General features: G+C 39.4%; 3 protein-coding genes across 4 annotated transcripts; 1 reads left to right on the top strand and 2 right to left on the bottom strand.

Annotated features, from left to right (window-relative positions):
• Window positions 1-726: 726 nt before the first annotated feature.
• Window positions 727-17175, top strand: LOC123510567 (heparan-alpha-glucosaminide N-acetyltransferase-like). Of its 2 annotated transcripts, XR_006676551.1 has the most exons (13): window positions 727-874; window positions 1903-2202; window positions 2488-2603; window positions 3400-3503; window positions 4033-4130; window positions 4936-5177; window positions 6279-6386; window positions 6985-7122; window positions 8044-8167; window positions 8700-8821; window positions 9348-9543; window positions 10458-12452; window positions 17120-17175. XR_006676551.1 is itself a non-coding variant. In XM_045265846.1 (12 exons), exons 2-12 carry the CDS (start codon window positions 2068-2070, stop codon window positions 10911-10913), a joined length of 1839 nt encoding a protein of 612 aa, XP_045121781.1. In that variant the 5' UTR covers window positions 727-874; window positions 1903-2067; the 3' UTR covers window positions 10914-13834. The 2 variants fall into 2 exon arrangements, 1 of the variants encoding a protein (XP_045121781.1); XM_045265846.1 differs by lacking the exon at window positions 17120-17175 and having other exon boundaries at window positions 10458-13834.
• Window positions 14340-16441, bottom strand: LOC123510684 (general transcription factor 3C polypeptide 6-like). Its single transcript, XM_045266001.1, has one exon. It carries the CDS (start codon window positions 15905-15907, stop codon window positions 15407-15409), a length of 501 nt encoding a protein of 166 aa, XP_045121936.1. The 5' UTR covers window positions 15908-16441; the 3' UTR covers window positions 14340-15406.
• On the bottom strand, window positions 16542-17912 carry LOC123510692. Its single transcript, XM_045266015.1, has 3 exons — window positions 17827-17912; window positions 17264-17406; window positions 16542-17019 (listed from the first exon to the last, which is right to left on the bottom strand). The coding sequence occupies exons 2-3, from the start codon at window positions 17372-17374 to the stop codon at window positions 16774-16776; spliced, it is 357 nt and encodes a 118-aa protein (XP_045121950.1). The 5' UTR covers window positions 17375-17406; window positions 17827-17912; the 3' UTR covers window positions 16542-16773.
• Window positions 17913-18397: the final 485 nt, after the last annotated feature.

An 18397-nucleotide genomic window follows, 5' to 3' on the forward strand; every position in this document is an offset into this window, starting at 1 on the left:
AGACCATTCCTAATGTCAATAAAATAACCAAATCATAATAAAAAATTAAGGTAAAAATGTGTCCCAGTACTGAAGGGGCTAACACATGTAGCTTCATGAAAGAACCCTGATTTTCCCATCCATGATAACCAATAAATGAACAAGGAAAGAGCAGGAATAAACCAATACATGAACAAGGTAAGAGCAGGAATAACAGACACACAACAAAAGAATGAGGGTCAATGTCTGTCATTAGTCATTGTCAGTAACTGGTGTCAGGCAGTGGCAGATCAAGGGAGGGAGGGAGGCAGGACTGACGGCTGAGGGGACTGATTGAAGCCTTCTCAAAATTGTTTATCATAACATAACATAACATAAATAATAGGATAACAAAGGGAGGGTGAAACATGGTTCTTCGCATATTCGTGATATATATGTATGTTTGACTATACCAGGGTGCATTGATGATAAGTAAAGGAATATATACATTTCCTCATGCATATGAGAGAGAGAGAGAGAGAGAGAGAGAGAGAGAGAGAGAGAGAGAGAGAGATTAAAGATAATACACATTTATCAAGTCAGATTTATCCGTAGTCCGTACCATGTCTCGTCTCTCCAAACACCCCCAATTAAATAGATAAACTGTGCATATCTCAACACACATTCCTTTATCTAGCCTATATTATCTGGAAACAAAACCCTATTGTTGTATTAGAGATAGAGATAGAGATATACAGAGATAGGGAGAAGCAGAGAGGAGACGAGAGAAGGCAGTGATGGTGGTTGTCGCTCAGCTGATTAGTGTTGTGGCGATCAGCTGACATGCGACTCGCTGTTTATTTTACACTTTCTCCTCAATTTCTCCTCTCTGCTGGTGTACACGGGTGTTTTCAAGGTATGTGTAGTATGTATCATGTATATTCACCAATGCATATATGTGTTTACCTGTGTTTCATTATTAAAGGCGGTGTTTCAAGTGTTTTCCCTCTAAAGCATCACAAGGTAGGCGTGTTAGGTGTGTGTGTGTGTGTGTGTTATGCTTGTGTATAGATTAATGATTCAATGTGTATTACCATGTATTCGTAGTAATGTTTAGGTTTTATTCGTGTCAGGGTTAGTATTTAATTACGTTTTTCTTATTTAATTAATTTTGTTCATTGTTTTCAATGTACGTGTTACTTATGTAAGTGTATTGTGTGGTTTTGTGTGTTTATCAGTGTGAGTTATTATTCACTTGTGTACCGCGCATTCATCCATTATCTTCTCTTCATTCATCCATTTTCTCTTCATCCATCCATTATTTTCTCTTGATTCACATGTTTATTGGTGAGTGAGAGTTATTATTCATGTGTGTACCTCGCATTTATCCATTATTTTCTATTCAGTCATCATATTTATTTTCATTCATCCATTGTCTTTTCTTCATTATCTCTCTCCATTCATTGATATCAACCTCTGTCATGTTTATTTTTTTGGTCATTCATCTCTCAGTTAGCCTTTCCCACCTTTGTTCTTCTATATTGTCTTCTTTTTCATCAACTTCCCTTTTAAATCATTCAACAACAGGCAATATTATCTCCACATACATTTCACTTATCAGTTATCCTTTTTCTTCAATTTATCACATCTTTCACTTATCAATTACCCTTTATTTCTTCAATGTGTCATCTATTATAACCATATCTTTGTCCGTCAGTCAGTCAATTATATTTTCAAACTGTGCTTCAACTACATTATTTGAAAGGCTTTATTTAAATTGACATGAATTTTTAAGGTATTTTTTTTATGGTTCTAGAGGCAGAGTGACAAAATTTCTACATTACTAATTGGAGAAACACTCTTGAGAACCCCTCTTATCATATCTGTGGCCTTGCAAAACAGTAGTGGTGAGGGAACAAAGCATTTTCAAGGACAATTTTATAGTTCCAGAGGCAGAGTGACAAGATTTCTACATTACTAATTGGAGAAACACTCTTGAAAACCTCGCTAATCATTCCTGTGGCCTTGGAAAATAGTTGTGGTGAGAAAACAAAGCATTTCTGAACAAGGACCATTAAGAGGTACACCACCATCATCACCACCACCACTATGACCCTTCACGACACATCCACACCAATCTGCCATGGCCAACACCTTGTTCTGGGTCAGGCGTGTCTTGAGGTAGCCAGCAGTGACCCATACAACACTCTCCAGCTCTGGGCACAGGCTGATGAATGTTACAAGGTGAGAGAGAGAGAGACTTGCATTTCAGTATTATTTTTTGGTTACTATTTGGTGATTTTATACAACTTCAGAAACTTATGTGGGTATTAAGATAGTGAAGACTGTGGCCATTAATCTTCTGACCTCCATAGACCCTTCCTAATGTCAATAAAATGGTCTCATCACACCCAAAACTCATGGTAAAAATGCATCCCAGTACTGAAGGGGCTAAATCAACTCTAATTCTCAGATTTTGACAAATAATTTTAACTACGATTTTAATGTCACTTTCTCTAATCAATGCAGTGTCCGCCCTGGTACTACCTCACTCTAGCACCCAACACCACCCACACCCTGCCCGTCAACACCACCTACCCCACCACCATCACCATCACCAATGAGGAGGGCCGGGACCTTTACAAGTAAGTATTAGTGTAGAGAGAGAGAGAAGGAGGGCCGGGACCTTTACAAGTAAGTATTAGTGTAGAGAGAGAGAGAGAGAGAGAGAGAGACACTTGATAAGCTGACACTCAAAAAAAATTCTAAAAAAAAAATCAAAACCCACATAAAAATTCAAAAAAATTCAGTAAAAAAAAAACGGAAAAAATGAAGAAAAAACACAGAAGGCTTGTGGGGTAGGCAGAGAGAGAGAGAGAGAGAGAGAGAGAGAGAGAGAGGAGGTACATGGTAGAAAACAATCTCATTCTAGCAATTATAATTTTCAAAGATACTGTTTACACTAGAGAAACCCACAACAAAATAAATAACTGAACCAGACCAAGGATAACAAGGCATGTGCAATATAATGGAGCTAATATTTCACTTCCTCACAGACTGGGTTACCATTTTCACTAGACAGCCACAATAGACTAAATATCCAAACTAGACCAAGGATAACAAGGGAAATGCAATATAATGAAGCTAATCTTTCACTTCCTGACAGATTGGGTTACTGTTTGCACTAGACAAAGCCCCCAATAAACTAAATAACTGAACCAGAACAAGGATAGCAAGGGAAATGCAATAAAATAAAACTAAATAACTGAACCAGACCAAGGATAACAAGGCAGGTGCAATATAATGGAGCTAAAATTTCACTCCTCAACAGACTAGGTTACCATTTACACTAGATAGCCACAATAGACTAAATAACTGAACCAGAACAAGGATAACAAGGGAAATGCAATATAATGAAGTTAATATTTCACTTTCTGACAGACTGGGCTACCACTTTGACCTCTATGGGAACTACCACTTGCTTCTGGACACACATGGAGCGCAGGGAGTGGAGGTGACGAGGCAGCCAGAGAGTGAAGTGCTGCGTAAGTTAATGCATTGTTCCTCTTATTGTGTCGTTCCTCTTACTTTATTGCTTCTCTTATGGTTTTGCCTCTCTCTTCACCTTCAACTCTTAGCTTCTCTCTTTTTTTCTTATTTTTTTTTTCTTATTTAATTCTGTCAATCCCATGTCGCTTTTTCATATATGTACTGTACAATTTGGTCACTATTTGGTGTTTTTATATGACTGCAGAAACTCATGTGTGGGATTAGAGTAGTGAATAATCTTGCCATTAATCTCTCTCTCTCTCTCTCTCTCTCTCTCTCTCTCTCTCTCTCTCTCTCTCTCTCTCTCTCTCTCTCTCTCTCTCTCTCTCTCTCTCTCTCTCTCTCTCTCTCTCTCTCTCTCTCCTTACCTTTCCCTCTTTTCCTCTTCCTCGTTCTTCCTTCTCTATCCATCTCTCCTTCCCTCACTCTCTTCTCTTCCTCCCCCTCTCTCCCTTTCCCTGCCATACACCTATCTCTCTCTCTATCTCTCTCTCATCTGGCATCTCTCTCTCATTTCTTTCACAGCACTTGTCACAGCCATCCTCTTCTTCCTGCTGTTAATGTTTATGTGGCTGTGTAGCAAGTTTCTGGTGCGGCGAATGGACTCACCGGTCACAGCAAGGGTGAGGCCTGTGTGTGTGTGTGTGTGTGTGTGTGTGTGTGTGTGTGTGTGTGTGTGTGTGTGTGTGTTTACCTATTTGTATTTACCTATTTGTGATTTACAGGGCCCGACCTTGGCTCTCTATATCCTGTCTCTTTGTCGACATTTATAAAGTTTGTCCTTCATCTGACTGACTTTACCCACACACACCACCTCTCTACTCAATTTGTTCCATTTGTCATTGTGTGTGTGTGTGTGTGTGTGTGTGTGTGTGTGTGTGTGTGTGTGTGTGTGTGTGTGTGTGTGTTTGTATCCATTTTGGGAGTTTTTGCTTGTATATATTTTTGAAAACTAGTATTTTATATGTGTATATGTAGTAGTAGAAGTAATAGTAGTAGTAGTAGTAGTAGTAGTAGTAGTAGGAGGAGGAGGAGGAGGAGGAGGAGTAGTAGTAGTAGTAGTAGTAGTAGTAGTAGTAGTAGTAGTAGTAGTAGTAGTAGTAGTAGTAGTTATAGTAATAGTATAAGTAGTAGTAGTTGTAGTAATAGTATAAGTAGTAGTAGTAGTTGTAGTAATAGTATAAGTACTAGTAGTTATAAAGTAATAGTAGCAGTAGCAGTAACAGTAATAGTAGTAATAGTAGTAGTAGTAGTATATAGTAGTAGTAGTAGTAGTAGATGCAGTAGTAGTTGTAATAATAGTATAGTAGTAGTAATAGTATAGTAGCAATAACAGTAGTAGTAGTAGTAGTAGTAGTAGTAGTAGTAGTAGTAGTAGTAGTAGTTAGTAGTATCACCATCACATGCTCACCATCACATCCTCCACAGCAACCAGAGGACAATGAGAGAAGTCCTTTGCTCTCCAGACGCCCTCAAGACCATTCATCCGTGTTATCCGACCAACTATCCGACCCACAGCCATCCACATCACAGTCTTCCACCTCCCAGCCATCCACCTCTCAACCATCCACCTCCCAGTCCACTTCTGCTTCCATACGCCATCCAGATCCTGTGCCGCTGGATGGACGGAGGGAGTCTGGAAGGTTGCGGTCCCTTGATGCCTTTCGTGGGTTAGTGTCTGTGTGTAGGAGTGTCTGTCTGTTTGTCTGTTTGTCTGTTGGTACTTAATTATCTCTCTCTCTCTCTCTCTCTCTCTCTCTCTCTCTCTCTCTCTCTCTCTCTCTCTCTCTCTCTCTCTCTCTCTCTCTCTCTCTCTCTCTCTCTCTCTCTCTCTCTCTCTCTCTCTCTTTTTTTCTGTGTCCTCTTTCTCTCGTTTGTCATTTAGTGTTGGTTTGTTTTGTTTGTCTCTCATTGCTATTTAGTTCTCTGTCTCTCTGTTGTTTTATCATTTTCATGTTTTTTCTCCACCTCTTCTTCCTCTTCCTCTTCATCCATCCATTAATCTACCAGTACACAGGGAGTTATTATGTAGGGGGACTGGCAACTAAGTGAACTAAGTGGACCTTTCCTTTAATTTATTTATCTAATATATATATTTTTTAATCCTTGGCCAGTTTTCTCCTCTCACATAAATAAATAAATAAAAATGTTTCCCTTCACATTCCTGGCTCAAGTTAATATATAAGGGGACTGGCAACTAAGTAGGTCTTTTTTTTTTTTTTTTTTTTTGTTATCCCTGGCCAGTTTCCTCCTCTTAGATAGAAAAAATAATTAAAACTTAAAATGCATCCCTTGACAATTATGGCTCAAGTTAGTCCATGTAAGGGGACTGGTAACTAAGTAGGTCTTTTTTTATATATATTTTTTGTTATCCCTGGCCAATTTTCATCTCTTATATAGAAAAGTCATTCAAATGTTTTCTTGACCTAACCTAACCTAACCTGACTTGATCTAACCTAACCTAACCTGGCTTGACCTAATCTAACTTGACCCAACCTAACCTAACCTGACGACCTAACCTAACCTAACCTGATCTGACCCAATCTAACCTAACCTGACTTTGACCCAACCTAACCTAACCTAATTTAGATCCAACCTAACCTAACCTAACCTGACTTAATTTGACCTAACCTAACCTGACTTTTAATCTAATCTGACCCAACCCAACCCAACCTAACCTAACCTAACCTAACCTAACCTAACCTAACCTAACCTGACTTAACCTGACCTGACCTGACCTGGTTGGAGTTAATGGAAGGTTCTCGGCCCAGATTGGCAATAGTGCTGATGATCTTCGTGAACTACGGGGGGGGCGGCTACTGGTTCTTCAAGCATGCAAGGTGGAATGGTCTCACTGTGGCCGACCTGGTGTTTCCTTGGTAAGTGTGGTGGTGGTGGTGGTGGTGGTGGTGGTGATGGTGGTGGTGGTGAAAATAAATGTTTTTTTTTTTTTTTTATTGGTTAGTTTTGATGTGGTGGTGGTTGTGGTGGTGGTAGTGGTAGTAGTAGTGGTGGTGGTGGTGATAGTGGTAGTGGTGATGGTGGAAGTGGTGACAAAAAAATACAGCATTTTCTTTGTTGGTTGTGATATGGTGGTGGTGGTAGTAATGGTGGTAGTGGTGATGGTGGTGGTGGTGAGAGTAAATGCAGTGTAGTAGTGGTGGTAGTGGTGATGGTGAGAGTAAATGCAGTGTTTTTTTTATTGGTTTTGATGTTATGGTAGTGACGGTGGTGGTGGTAGTGATGGTGGTGGTGGTAATGATGGTGTTGGTGGTAGTGATGGTAGTAATGATAGTGGTAGTGATGGTGGTGGTGGTGGTGGTAGTAATGGTAGTGATGGTGGTGGTGGTGGTGATGGTAGTAATGGTAGCAGTAGTGGTGGCGGTGGTGAGACGATAAGGAATCACTATTTTTTTTTATTTTATATATGTATCGTTTAAGTTCCGTACATTTCCATCCACGTGTCCCTCCCTGCAGGTTTCTGTGGATCATGGGAGTGAGTTTGGTGTTCTCAATCCGCTCACAGCTTCGCCGAGCCACAAAAAGGATCATTATTGTGGCGCGAATTCTCAAACGATGCCTCATTCTCTTTGCTCTCGGCCTCATTGTCAACAGGTAAAGTTTTGCTGTTTATTCTTTGATGATTCCTGGTTTTCTTTGCTCTTTGTTTAGCCGTTGTTGTTGTTTTTTCAGTTGTTTAGTGTATGGTGTTTATTATTACTTTTATTTATTTATTTATTTTTTTATATCAAAGTCTGGCGTTTATTGTTTTAGCTCTTTTTTCTTTTTTTTTCCTTTATCATAGTCTGATGTTTATTGTTTTAACTTTTTTGTTTTCCCTTATCAGAGTCTGGCATTTATTGTTTAAGCTTCTTTTTCCAATTTTTTCCCTTTATCAAAATCTTCCGTTTATTGTTTTAGCTCTTTTTTTCTCATTTTTTTTTTTTTTTTTTTTTTTTTTTTTTTTTTATCAGAGTCTGGCATTTATTGGTTTAGCTCTTTTTTTTTTCTTTTTTTTTTCTCCTCTGTCAGAGTCCGGTGTTTATTGTTTTTAGTCTCTGTCTTATATTTTTGCTTATTATTTTACCCTCTGTCTTATTTTCAAAGGTTAGTGGAGGGGCTCTGAATCTTCTCCTGGTTAGTAATGCCCTGAGTTATAAGGGCATCTAGCTGAGCCCTCATGCAATACTCTGACACTGAAGAGGATGCTAATTAATGACTGACTCTGCCCCAATATGCACTGGTATATTGCAAAGGATATTATTACACTAGCTATTAATAGGTACTTCTGTAATTCTTCTTGTGAACACCTAGGAGTTAGAATGTGTCACTTATTGTATTAACTTTTTTTTTCCTCTCAGTTTTATCACATTGTATCGTTTATTTTTTATTTCAGTACCTTTTTTTGACATTTGTTATAATTCCTTATCTTGGCAACTCAGTTCATTATTCATATATGTGTACTGCAATACTTTAATCTCTCTCTCTCTCTCTCTCTCTCTCTCTCTCTCTCTCTCTCTCTCTCTCTCTCTACAGTGTTGGCGGTCACAACTACATGCCAACTTTCCGAATCTTTGGCGTGCTTCAGCGGTTTGCCATTTGCTACTTCCTGACGGCAGTGATTGAAGTGTACAGCATGAACCCTCAGGAGTCCCCAGAGGTGTGTGTGTGTGTGTGTGTGTGTGTGTGTGTGTGTGTGAGTGTGAGTTTTGGTTTCTAAGTGTTGTTTTTTCCTGTATTTTATTTATTTATTTATTTATTTATTTTTTTTTTTTTTAGTTAATTTGATTTCTTATTTTTTTTCATCACTTTATGCCTCCATAGAGTGTTTTTTTTTTTGTGTGTGGCATTTAACTATGATTAAATTTTCAAGGGAGTATCTTTCCTTACCACATCCTAACCTAACAAATTTCAGCCCTAATGTATTATAACCATTTTGTAACCTAACCTAACCTAATCTAACCAAAACAATACCACTACCTAACCTAACCTAACCTAACCTTACAAACTTTAACCTTAATCTACCCATAACTATTTGCTAAGCTCCAGTATCTAACCTAACCTAACCATTTCCTAACGTAACCTCAGAAATTTCAACCATAATATAACTTAACCTAACCTAACAATTTTCTAACCTAACCTAAACAAAACTAGCACTGCCTAGCCTAACACCAGCACGTCTTACCCCACAGTATGTCTGGTACTGGAAGATCCGCGACATAGTGCGTTCCAGCCCACAGTGGGTGTTTACTCTGGTGCTGCTTATCATACATGCCACACTCACCTTTGGCCTCCCTGTCCCCGGCTGCCCCATGTAAGTGTGTGTATATGTGTTTACTTAGTTGTATTTACCTAATTGTAACATACAGGAAGAAAGCTGTGCTAGTGCTGTTCTGTCTCCATGTCTATGCACATCCAACATTTGTTTGAACTTATTTATTGTCCTTTGCTTCAATGACTCTCTCATCTAAACTGTTCCACACCTCTACACATCTTTGTGGAAAGCTGACCTCCTTGATATCTCTCCTGCAGTTGTCCTTTCTTTATTTCTTTCTTTGTCCACTTGTGTCACTATTGTCCCAGATTAGATGTGTGTGTGTGTACCTAGTTGTATTGTACAGGATTCGAGTGGGGCTCATAGTGTCCTGTCTCCATGTCTTCATTTATCCAATTTTTCATCACTCAATGCATTCCACTTTTCCACCATTCTATGTTCTATATGTGTGTGTGTGTGTGTGTGTGTGTGTGTGTGTGTGTGTGTGTGTGTGTAAGAGTGAGAGAGAAATTTTTTTCCTTTAAAGTATCACAAGTCTTTCCTACATTTCCCTTATCTTCCTCAGGGGCTATCTTGGACCAGGGGGGCTGCATGAGTGGGGGATGAACCGAGGCTGCACAGGGGGAGCGGCTGGATACATAGATCGGGTGGTGGTGGGTCGGTCTCATGTGTACAGCCACCCTACTTGTGTCACTATATATGCCAGCAACACTCCATACGACCCTGAAGGACTACTGGGCGCTCTTACTTCTGTCCTCATGGTTAGTAATGGAAAGGAAAGGAATGTTAGTAGTGGTGGTGGTGGTGGTGGTGTAAAGGTGATTCAGAAATGCTTTGCTCTCTCATCACTATTTTTCCAAGGCCACAGAGAATATTTGTGGGGTGTTTTTAGTGTTTCTCTAGTTAGTAATGTAGAAATCTTGTCCCTCTGCTCTTACAACCATGAAAACACCCTTGAAAATACTCTGTTCTCTCACCATGACTGTTTTCCAAGGCAACAGAGATGGTTAGTGTTTTTTTTTTTTTTCTTAGTGTTTCTCTAGTTAGTAATGTAGAAATTTTGTCTCTGCCCCTAGAGCCATAAAAATGCTCTTGAATATGCTCTGTTCTCTCACCACAACTGTTTTTCAAGGCCACAGAGATGATTAGGAAGGTTTTCAAGAGTGTTTCTCCAGTTGATGCTGTAGAAATCTTGTCACTCTATCCCTCAAACTGTAAAATACACCCTTGAATTCTACAAGCTAAAAACACCACCACACATAGATTCAATTATATTACATGGCATTAGATCACACCGCATTAAACCTTTCAGTATCAGGACATGCTGTCATATTTATTCTGCTTACTATTTGGTGATTTTATACAGCTTCAGAAACTCATGTGGGGGATTAAAATAGTGAAGTCTCTGGGCCATTAATCTTCTGACCTCCATAGACCCTTTCTAATGTCAATAAAATGGTCTAATCATGCACAAAACTTAAGGTAAAAATGCATCCCATTACTGAAGGGTTTGAAATAGTGAAAACTGTGGCCATTAATCTTCTGACCCCCAATGACCCTTAATAATGTCAACAAAACAATATAATCCTATAAAAACTTAAGGTAAAAATGAAGTAGTGAAGGAGTTAAGCCACTAATCTTCCCTAACACAAGCTGACCACTCACCATCACACAGGTTCAGTTTGGTGCAGCTTGTGGCCGCATCATCACCACATATCAGACACACCGCGGCCGCTGGAGTCGCTGGCTTGTGTGGGCGCTGGTGACTGGTCTTCTGGCTGGCTTTCTCTGTAGTTGGAGGAAAGAAGGTGGCTTAATCCCAGTGAACAAGAATCTGTGGTCGTTATCTTATGTTCTATGCACTACTTGCTTTGCCTTCATCCTCTTCACTGTATTCTATGTTATGATTGACGAGAGAGGCTGGTGGGGCGGAAATCCATTACGTTATGCAGGCATGAACTCAATCCTTCTATACGTTGGGCATGAGATTTGTGGCGGGCTGTTTCCTTGGTCCTGGAAGCCAGTTGGACAGCACCATTCCAATCACCTCATTATGAACCTTTGGGCGACAAGTATCTGGATTGCCATTGCTTACTTGTGCCACAGAAGGAAGTTGTATTTGTCTGTGTAAGGGTAAGGATTCTAATCATAGGTGTCAATGTGTTTAGCTTGTGATTTCCTGTGTGAGGCTGAGGTAGGATGAGAAATGAAGGTTCTATGCAGTATTTGGTTTGGTTTTCCTGTGTTTGAGGCTGAGAAATCTGTGCTAGGTGAGCATTTTAGTCCCCTGGTCTGTTGTTTGTGTTTTGTGAGTGTTTTGATGACCTGGTGTGTTGTCCGTGTTTGAGGTTGTGTCAGGGAGAGAGACCAAAGTTTTTTTTAGTGCTGTTCAGTTGTAGCCAGATTAATTTTTATTTGTGCCATAGAAGAAAGCTGTATTTGTCTGTGTAAGGGTAAAGGTGCCAATCAGAGTTTTAGATGTTTTTAGCTTGTTTTCTCCCACGTGAGACTGTGGCAGGAAGAGAGATGAAGGTTCTATGGAGCATGTATTTGGCTTTTCCTGCATTTGAGGTTGATAAATCTGTGTTTTGTGAATGCTGAGAGACAGACACCAAGGTTTTCAATGCTGTTCAGTTGTAGCCAGATTAATTTTTACTTGTGCCATAGAAGGAAGTTGTATTTGTCTGTGTGAGGGCCAGGTAAAGGTGCCAGTCAGGGGCCAGGTAAAGGTGCCAGTCAGGGGCCAGGTAAAGGTGCCAATCGAGGGCCAAGTAAAGGTGCCAGTCAGGGGCCAGGTAAAGATGCCAGTCAGGGGCCAGGTAAACTTTTTTTTGAGGGTGAGGCAAGAAGAGAAAAGAAGATTGTTTGCAGTGTTTTGTTAGTTTTTTTTGTGTTTGAGGTTGGAAGATCTGCATTTTGTAAATGTTTTGAAGTTGTGTCAGGGATAAAGACCATGGCAGGAAGGGAAAAGGTATGTAGCTGATAATTGACTTAGTTTTTCCTGTATTTGAGGTTGGAAGATCTGCATTTTGTGAATGTTATGATGTCCTGGTGTGTTTTTCTTATTTGAGATTGTGTCAAGGGTAGAGAATAAGGCAGGAATGAAAATGAAGGTATGTAGCTGGTGATTGATTTATCTTTCCTGTATTTGAGATTGAAAGATCTGCGTTTTGTGAATGTTTTGATGTTCCGACTTGTTTTTCTTAGTTGAGGTTGTGTCGGGTAAAGATATCAAGGCAGGAAGAGAGGTGAAGATTGTATGCAGTGTTTAGTTTGTTTTTCTTGTGTTTGAAGTTGAAAGATCTACATTTTGCAAATGTTTTGATGTTCTGACTTGTTTTTCTTACTTAAGGTTGTGTCAGGTAAAGATACCAAGGTTTATTTTAGTGATGTTCAATTCTAGCCAGATTAATTTTTAGCTATATTATTTTCCTATTGTCTCAGTGTTTGTTTTGATTCTTTCCTATTTTTCAATCATTTTTTCTGTCTCAGTCTGTGTTTTATCTTTTTTTATTCATTTTCTACAAGGTTTACTTCAATGTGCAGCCAAACTGATTTTAAACTAGTCTTTCTGGCTTTCTTTAATGTCCAAATGTGGAAAATATTCTAGTTATAAAGTCTTCAGCTCAAAGTGAGAGAGAGAGAGAGAGAGAGAGAGAGAGAGAGAGAGGTTATGTGTACATGTGTATTAGTCTAGCACAAATAATATTACAAATGACGAAATGCTCCAGAATTATTACCATATTATATTTCTGCCATATCTTAGCATGGGCATTTCTATAAGTATTTTGTCTTGCCTAACCTCCTGTGCTGTAGTAAGGTGCTTCATGAGGGCTGACAGAGCTAAGTGTGTGTGTGTGTGTGTGTGTGTGTGTGTGTGTGTGTGTGTGTGTGTCTTTACCTAGTTGTAGTTTTACCGGGCCTGGGCTTTACGCTCATGTGGCCCCGTCTCCATATCTACACTTACCCAGTTTTTCTTTAAAGCTATGCACACTCTTTGCTGACACCACTTCCTCACTCAAAATGTTCCAATTGTGTGTGTGTGTGTGTGTGGTATTGCCAGCCTGGTAAAGAGACAGGGTTTTGCCATATCACAAAGAAACTGTTGCCATATATTAAGAGTATTATTGCTAAAGATAGTAATTTGTTTTGTTTTAGCTTCTTGTGTCTGCTGGTGGTACACATTACTCATTACATTACCACTACCTATAGAAATACTCTAAAACTTCAATAACTTCCACTGCATCCTGTTAAACTTGCACTAAAACTATAAAAGCTCTCTTGAAAATCACAGTAACTTCCACTACACCCTATTAAACTATTAGAACCATGAAAGCTCCCTTGAAAACCCAAATAACTTTTACTACACCTTTTTTAAGCTTGAAGATACTGTAACATTTAGGAAGCAGTAATTGTATTTACCTAGTTCTTTCAGTAACAAGTTTTTTTTTAAGGTAGTTTCATGTTTTCATTTACAGATTAACATGATTTCTACCTTATGAGTCCTTGTTATATGGTACATTTGTGTTCCTGAAAATATGTAATGCAGTTAAAAAAAAATGGATGGGAAGGGAAGAGATAACAGGCTCCAAGAGTGGTCAAGTTAAAGTCAGTGTGGATGACGTCATCACCCCTGCTTCCCCACGCTGACATGAGCGGATGCCGTATCTGTGAATGTTTCTTACCGTATATCGAATCAAGGGTAGTAATTTCCAAATACCGTAACTGTGAATTTACCGGATAAAGAACTACTGTATAACAAGGACTTACTGTATATTGTTTTGAGAGAAAGTTTGTATATTCTGTAGATGCACACTTAATTTACAACTCAATTAATGCCATTTATATATAGAATTAGAAACATTCCTCCATTACTTCAAGATTCTATTATTGTTATTTCTATGTATAAGTAGGAGGTAAAATTACTTAATAGTATAGAAAGCATGTGCTATTATTATTATTATTATTATTATTATTATTGAGGCATATGTTGTGATAGACTTTATTATTATTCCTTGTATATTGATAGAGTAAAATTGATATATAAAGGTATTACAAGATGCTTTATTTGCTGCCCCATTAATCTCATGTTTCTCAGATGTTGTGCACAATTTGCTGACAATTGTATAAGAAACACTTGAGTTATGGTGAGTTTATCCATTAGGTAATGCAGTCATCTCTCTCAGTGCCATCCTGTCCTTACATTAGTGTGTAGAATAGCCAGTTATCCTTAATGTTTTTTTTTTTTTTTTGCCTGTACTTTTGTTTTAGAGGTATAGGCTATCTGCTCTCTATCTCTCTCTTTTGTCACTTTCCTCTACTTTGTCTATTTTTTTTCCTGCACTTTCCTGTCTCCTCTTACTCATGACCCTAAATACCAGAATGTCTGCTGCTACCTCTCTCTTTCTCTTTTTTGTCACTTTCCTCTACTGTATTTTTTTTTATTTATTTTTTTTTTCCTGCACCTTCCTCTGTCTCTTCCTCCTTCTACTCATCAACCTAAGAACAAGAATGTCTACTGCTACTTCTCTCTCTCTCTGGTTAAGGAAACACTCCCTCACTGTCAAGTATAATGATGAAAAAAGACACACTGGTTTACTCCAATAACTTAGTCTGACACACATGACAGATGAGTACATTAACAAGTGACTCAATGTGCTGTGAAGGGACCAGCGGTTGGGACTCACACAGAACACAACTTGATACATTTGACATTCAGACAGATGAACATTCTGTCACATAATCACAAGCACTATTCACTCCACACATTCTCCACATAAATACTAGCCATTCCCAAGCAACATTATGGCTCAATGCACATCCACTCATTGCTAAGAACAGTATCAAGTCATATCTCTCACACTCTCACACACACACTAGCTAAGTCTTGTTGTGCCATTGTTTTTTGCTGTTAGAATTAAAAGTCAGGATTGTTATCATTAGAGAAACAAGTCGTGAAGAAACATGAAGGACGGTAAATATGAGAGAGAAAGAATAAGAGGAGGAAGTGGATGAAATATGAAAGAATGAAGAAGAGATGAGAATGAATGAAACAGTGAGAAGGAAGAGATGAAACACAGAAACACAAAGCAACAAAAGCAACAAAGAGGAGCAAGTGGATGAAATATGGAAGAAGAATGAGACAAGAATGAAATAAACAGAAAGAAGGGAGAGATGAAACAAAACAACAAAAAACAACAAAGACAAAAGATTATACCACACTTATACTAAAAAACACAAGAACAAGACATTTCCTTCTAGCACGACAGAGAGAGCAAGATGGACAACAGCTGGTGCCTCTCACAAGTCTGCCTCGAACAGCACCAATCCAAAATAGCAGCATCAAGAAACCAGCACGATAACAAACCTCACACCACACAGTATTAAAAAAATGCCTTGCTCTCTCTCTCTCTCTCTCTCTCTCTGATAATTCCCCAAGGACACGGAGATGACTAACCAGGTTTTTGAGACAGTTTCCCCTTTTGATAAACTAAAATTATTGCCAATATATCACAAATGCCATCAAAATACCCTTAAAAACATGGCTATCTTATATTACAGCCTTTGGAAAGAGAGGGTGAGAGAACAAAGCATTTAAGAATACAGGCATTGACCAACACTGTCCTAGCATCCTGTTGACACCTCCTCCTGCACCTCTTCTGTATCCCCATCACCAGCATTCACAATCTGGGGTGTGTCTGAAAGGTCAACAGAGACATTACTTGGCCCAGGTGCACCCTCACACTTCACATCAAGACCAGCGCTCTTCTCCGACACAAATATTCTCTTCATGTTGAGCTTCTTGTTGGTGGAGCAGGCATAACGCAGCATCCGTGGGGGCTTCTTGCAGAACACAGGGTCACATTTCAGCCGCTTTTCCTCCTCCTCGAAGAACACAGCTGTTCCTAGTGTGTGTTCATATTCTCCAGAGAAGATAAAATTCTCCACCTGCAGGACCGGGCGCTCAGAATCCACCGCTAACACCTTAAATTTGCTGAAGCTGTCCTGTGTGATGATCTCTGAGTCTATCACGCCATGGAGCTCGACGAGAACCAGTGTCTCCTCCTCCTCCTCCTCCTCCTCTTCTTCAATCTCCACATCCTGCTCCTCCTCCATTGCAGACATTTTTGTGACTCCTAAACGCGTCAGATCTGGAGCGAATCCTGGATACAAAATACCCTCACGCCACTAAATGCTCAAATTATCTAAACAAAACAAGAAAATTGCCTGAAATTGCTTCCTGATTTTGAAATATTCCTATGATACTTCACATTCACACAATCACTTTTTCCAGGCCCTTAAAATTAACCAGAGGAAACAAATAAAGGCTAAGCTATCTCTATAAGTCTAGCCCTCTCACTCTCTCTAATTAAACCACAAACATAAACCACTCTAGACTTTCACCTCCTTCCTTCCCAAGTCAGTCCTTTGATTTTTTTTTTTTTTTTTTAACATTCCCCTCCTTTTTCAGTCAGTCTAGAAAGAGAAAGCCTTGAAAAAACACAAAAATAATGAGTTTAATCTTCACCAACCCAGGCAGTCAATACTCAAACAAGAATGAATCAGTTTAGTCTCTCTCCACCTCTGTCTTTCCCTCTCTCTTTCTCTGTCCGTTCTTGAAAAAAAAAAAAAACACAGAAATAATGAGGTTAGTCTTCAACCCTCTCTCAGTCAGTCTACAGGCAGTCAATACTCAAACAAGAATGAATCAGTTTAGTCTCTCTCCACCTCTGTCTTTCCCTCTCTCTTTCTCTGTCCGTTCTTGAAAAAAAAAAAAAACACAGAAATAATGAGGTTAGTCTTCAACCCTCTCTCAGTCAGTCTACAGTACTGGAGCCTTGAGGAAACACAGGCAGTCAACACTCAAACCAGAATGAATCAGTTTAGTCTCTCTCCACCTTTGTCTCTCCCTCTCTGTGAGTTCTGGGTAGAGGAAGCTTTCGAGAATAGACACACAGGTGAGGAGTCAACACATCCAACACATCAGCACACTACATCTCCACCAGGGAAGTACTTGGCTCCTCTAGTGAATCAGTGTCCATAGCCTCATCCTCTCGGCCAGTAAGGGATCGGAGCTTCCTCTTAATGCGTTCCAGCTCCTGCGATTTGACGGAGCAATAGTTGAGGTAAACAATCTTGAGTCCCATAATCACTGCAAGTTTCTGTCGGAGGTTGTAGCGTGCAGAGTGTTTCTTGAAGACCATAGCCGTGCGGAACTGCTCCTCCAAGTCTTGTACCTGGCAATACGAGGTGTGTTAGATTAGGTTTTGGGGTGTGTTGTAGTGTTGTGTTGTGTTGTATTGTATGGGTGGCTTTCAATGGTTCTTAATGAGAAAGAGAGAGAGAGAGAGAGAGAGAGAGAGAGAGAGAGAGAGAGAGAGAGAGAGAGAGAGAGCAATAAAAATACATACAGACAAAAATTAGATGAAAAATAAATATAGACAAAAAAAACTGAGAGAGAGAGAGAGAGAGAGAGCACACCTGGGAATAGAGTGTGTTGATGTGACGGTTGGCCAGGCTGAGGCAGATCCTGGTCTCTGCCTGTTGCCTCTTGATGGATTCAATGAGCTCCCTCGAACCCTCCTCTGACATTGTCCCTCCCTCAGTCGTGGCCGCCACTCTCCCTGCAACACACCAAACATTAGCCAAAAAAAAAAATAATAAATTACTGCTTTAGTTGACTGGCTGGCACTCTCTTAAAGCACACATCCCACCTACTTAGGTTAGAAAGTGCTAAGCTAATGTCTCTAATTAGACCAGATAAAGAGAATGACTGGTCGTATTTACCCAGTCAAGAGTCCAGGGCAGGAAGAGTGTAACCCTGAACTCACGTGGGTGGAAATGAGTGATAAGACAAAGACTGGTGCGTTGAACAAGAGAAGGTTTGGCCAAGGTTGTCTTACAGGTGAAAGGAAATGCTGAATCTACGTCATATTGACTTAAATTAAGGTGATGCACGGGTGCAGGGCAGGTAAAATGTGTGTTCTAGGCTGGATAAAGCTTCAGTGTGGGAGAATTGACGAAAAAACTGCGAAAAGTTGCACCTCAGTTTTTTTCCTTCTGTTGTTGACTTCCGCTTCGACGCTCGAGTGTGATTCGCCGCCACGTGCTCACGTCTTCATCTATGTTCTTTTCAATAACAAACTAGAAATACTAGTTATTATTTTATACATCTTTTGAATAGATTTAAATACTTATATTCTCTCATATTAGTTAGTACATTTCGGCTCCAAGTGAACTCGGCTATAGGGAGGAGCAGCTGTAGCGTGTCTCCCTAGCGATGGTGAACAGAATATAGCAACAATATTTTTATTATCTAACTAAAATTTTTCAATATGATTATCGGCAACTTATGATTATATAAAATGGTACTGATTAATAAGAATTCAATCAGATATCGATGGTAGAGAGAGAAATGGTAGGCAGTCAAAGATAGAGAGAAAGACACACACACATACAGACATTGTTTCACCAGGCAGCCTCTCACCAAACCAATGTTCATCTTGGTGAAGACTTAGGAGTGAGGAAACACAGATAATGAGATAATAACATTGACGTTTAGGATTAAAAGACTATCAATTCTAAATCTCAGGGTATTTAACTTGTATTTAAAGG

The sequence above is a fragment of the Portunus trituberculatus genome, chromosome 4, assembly GCF_017591435.1.
Source record: "Portunus trituberculatus isolate SZX2019 chromosome 4, ASM1759143v1, whole genome shotgun sequence".
Classification (NCBI taxonomy): Eukaryota; Metazoa; Arthropoda; class Malacostraca; order Decapoda; family Portunidae; genus Portunus; species Portunus trituberculatus.

What these genes read in the sequence shown, in the direction of transcription:
- LOC123510692 (XM_045266015.1), bottom strand. Translation starts at nt 17,374, where the DNA reads ATGTCAGAGGAGGGTTCGAGGGAGCTCATTGAATCCATCAAGAGGCAA. An exon ending in TCAACACACTCTATTCCCAG is followed by an intron (nt 17,020 to 17,263) that starts GTGTGCTCTCTC and finishes TCGTATTGCCAG; the next exon opens with GTACAAGACTTGGAGGAGCA.
- LOC123510567 (XM_045265846.1), top strand. Translation starts at nt 2,068, where the DNA reads ATGACCCTTCACGACACATCCACACCAATCTGCCATGGCCAACACCTT. An exon ending in GCCAGAGAGTGAAGTGCTGC is followed by an intron (nt 3,504 to 4,032) that starts GTAAGTTAATGC and finishes TTTCTTTCACAG; the next exon opens with CACTTGTCACAGCCATCCTC. An exon ending in ACCCTCAGGAGTCCCCAGAG is followed by an intron (nt 8,168 to 8,699) that starts GTGTGTGTGTGT and finishes CTTACCCCACAG; the next exon opens with TATGTCTGGTACTGGAAGAT.
- LOC123510684 (XM_045266001.1), bottom strand. Translation starts at nt 15,907, where the DNA reads ATGTCTGCAATGGAGGAGGAGCAGGATGTGGAGATTGAAGAAGAGGAG.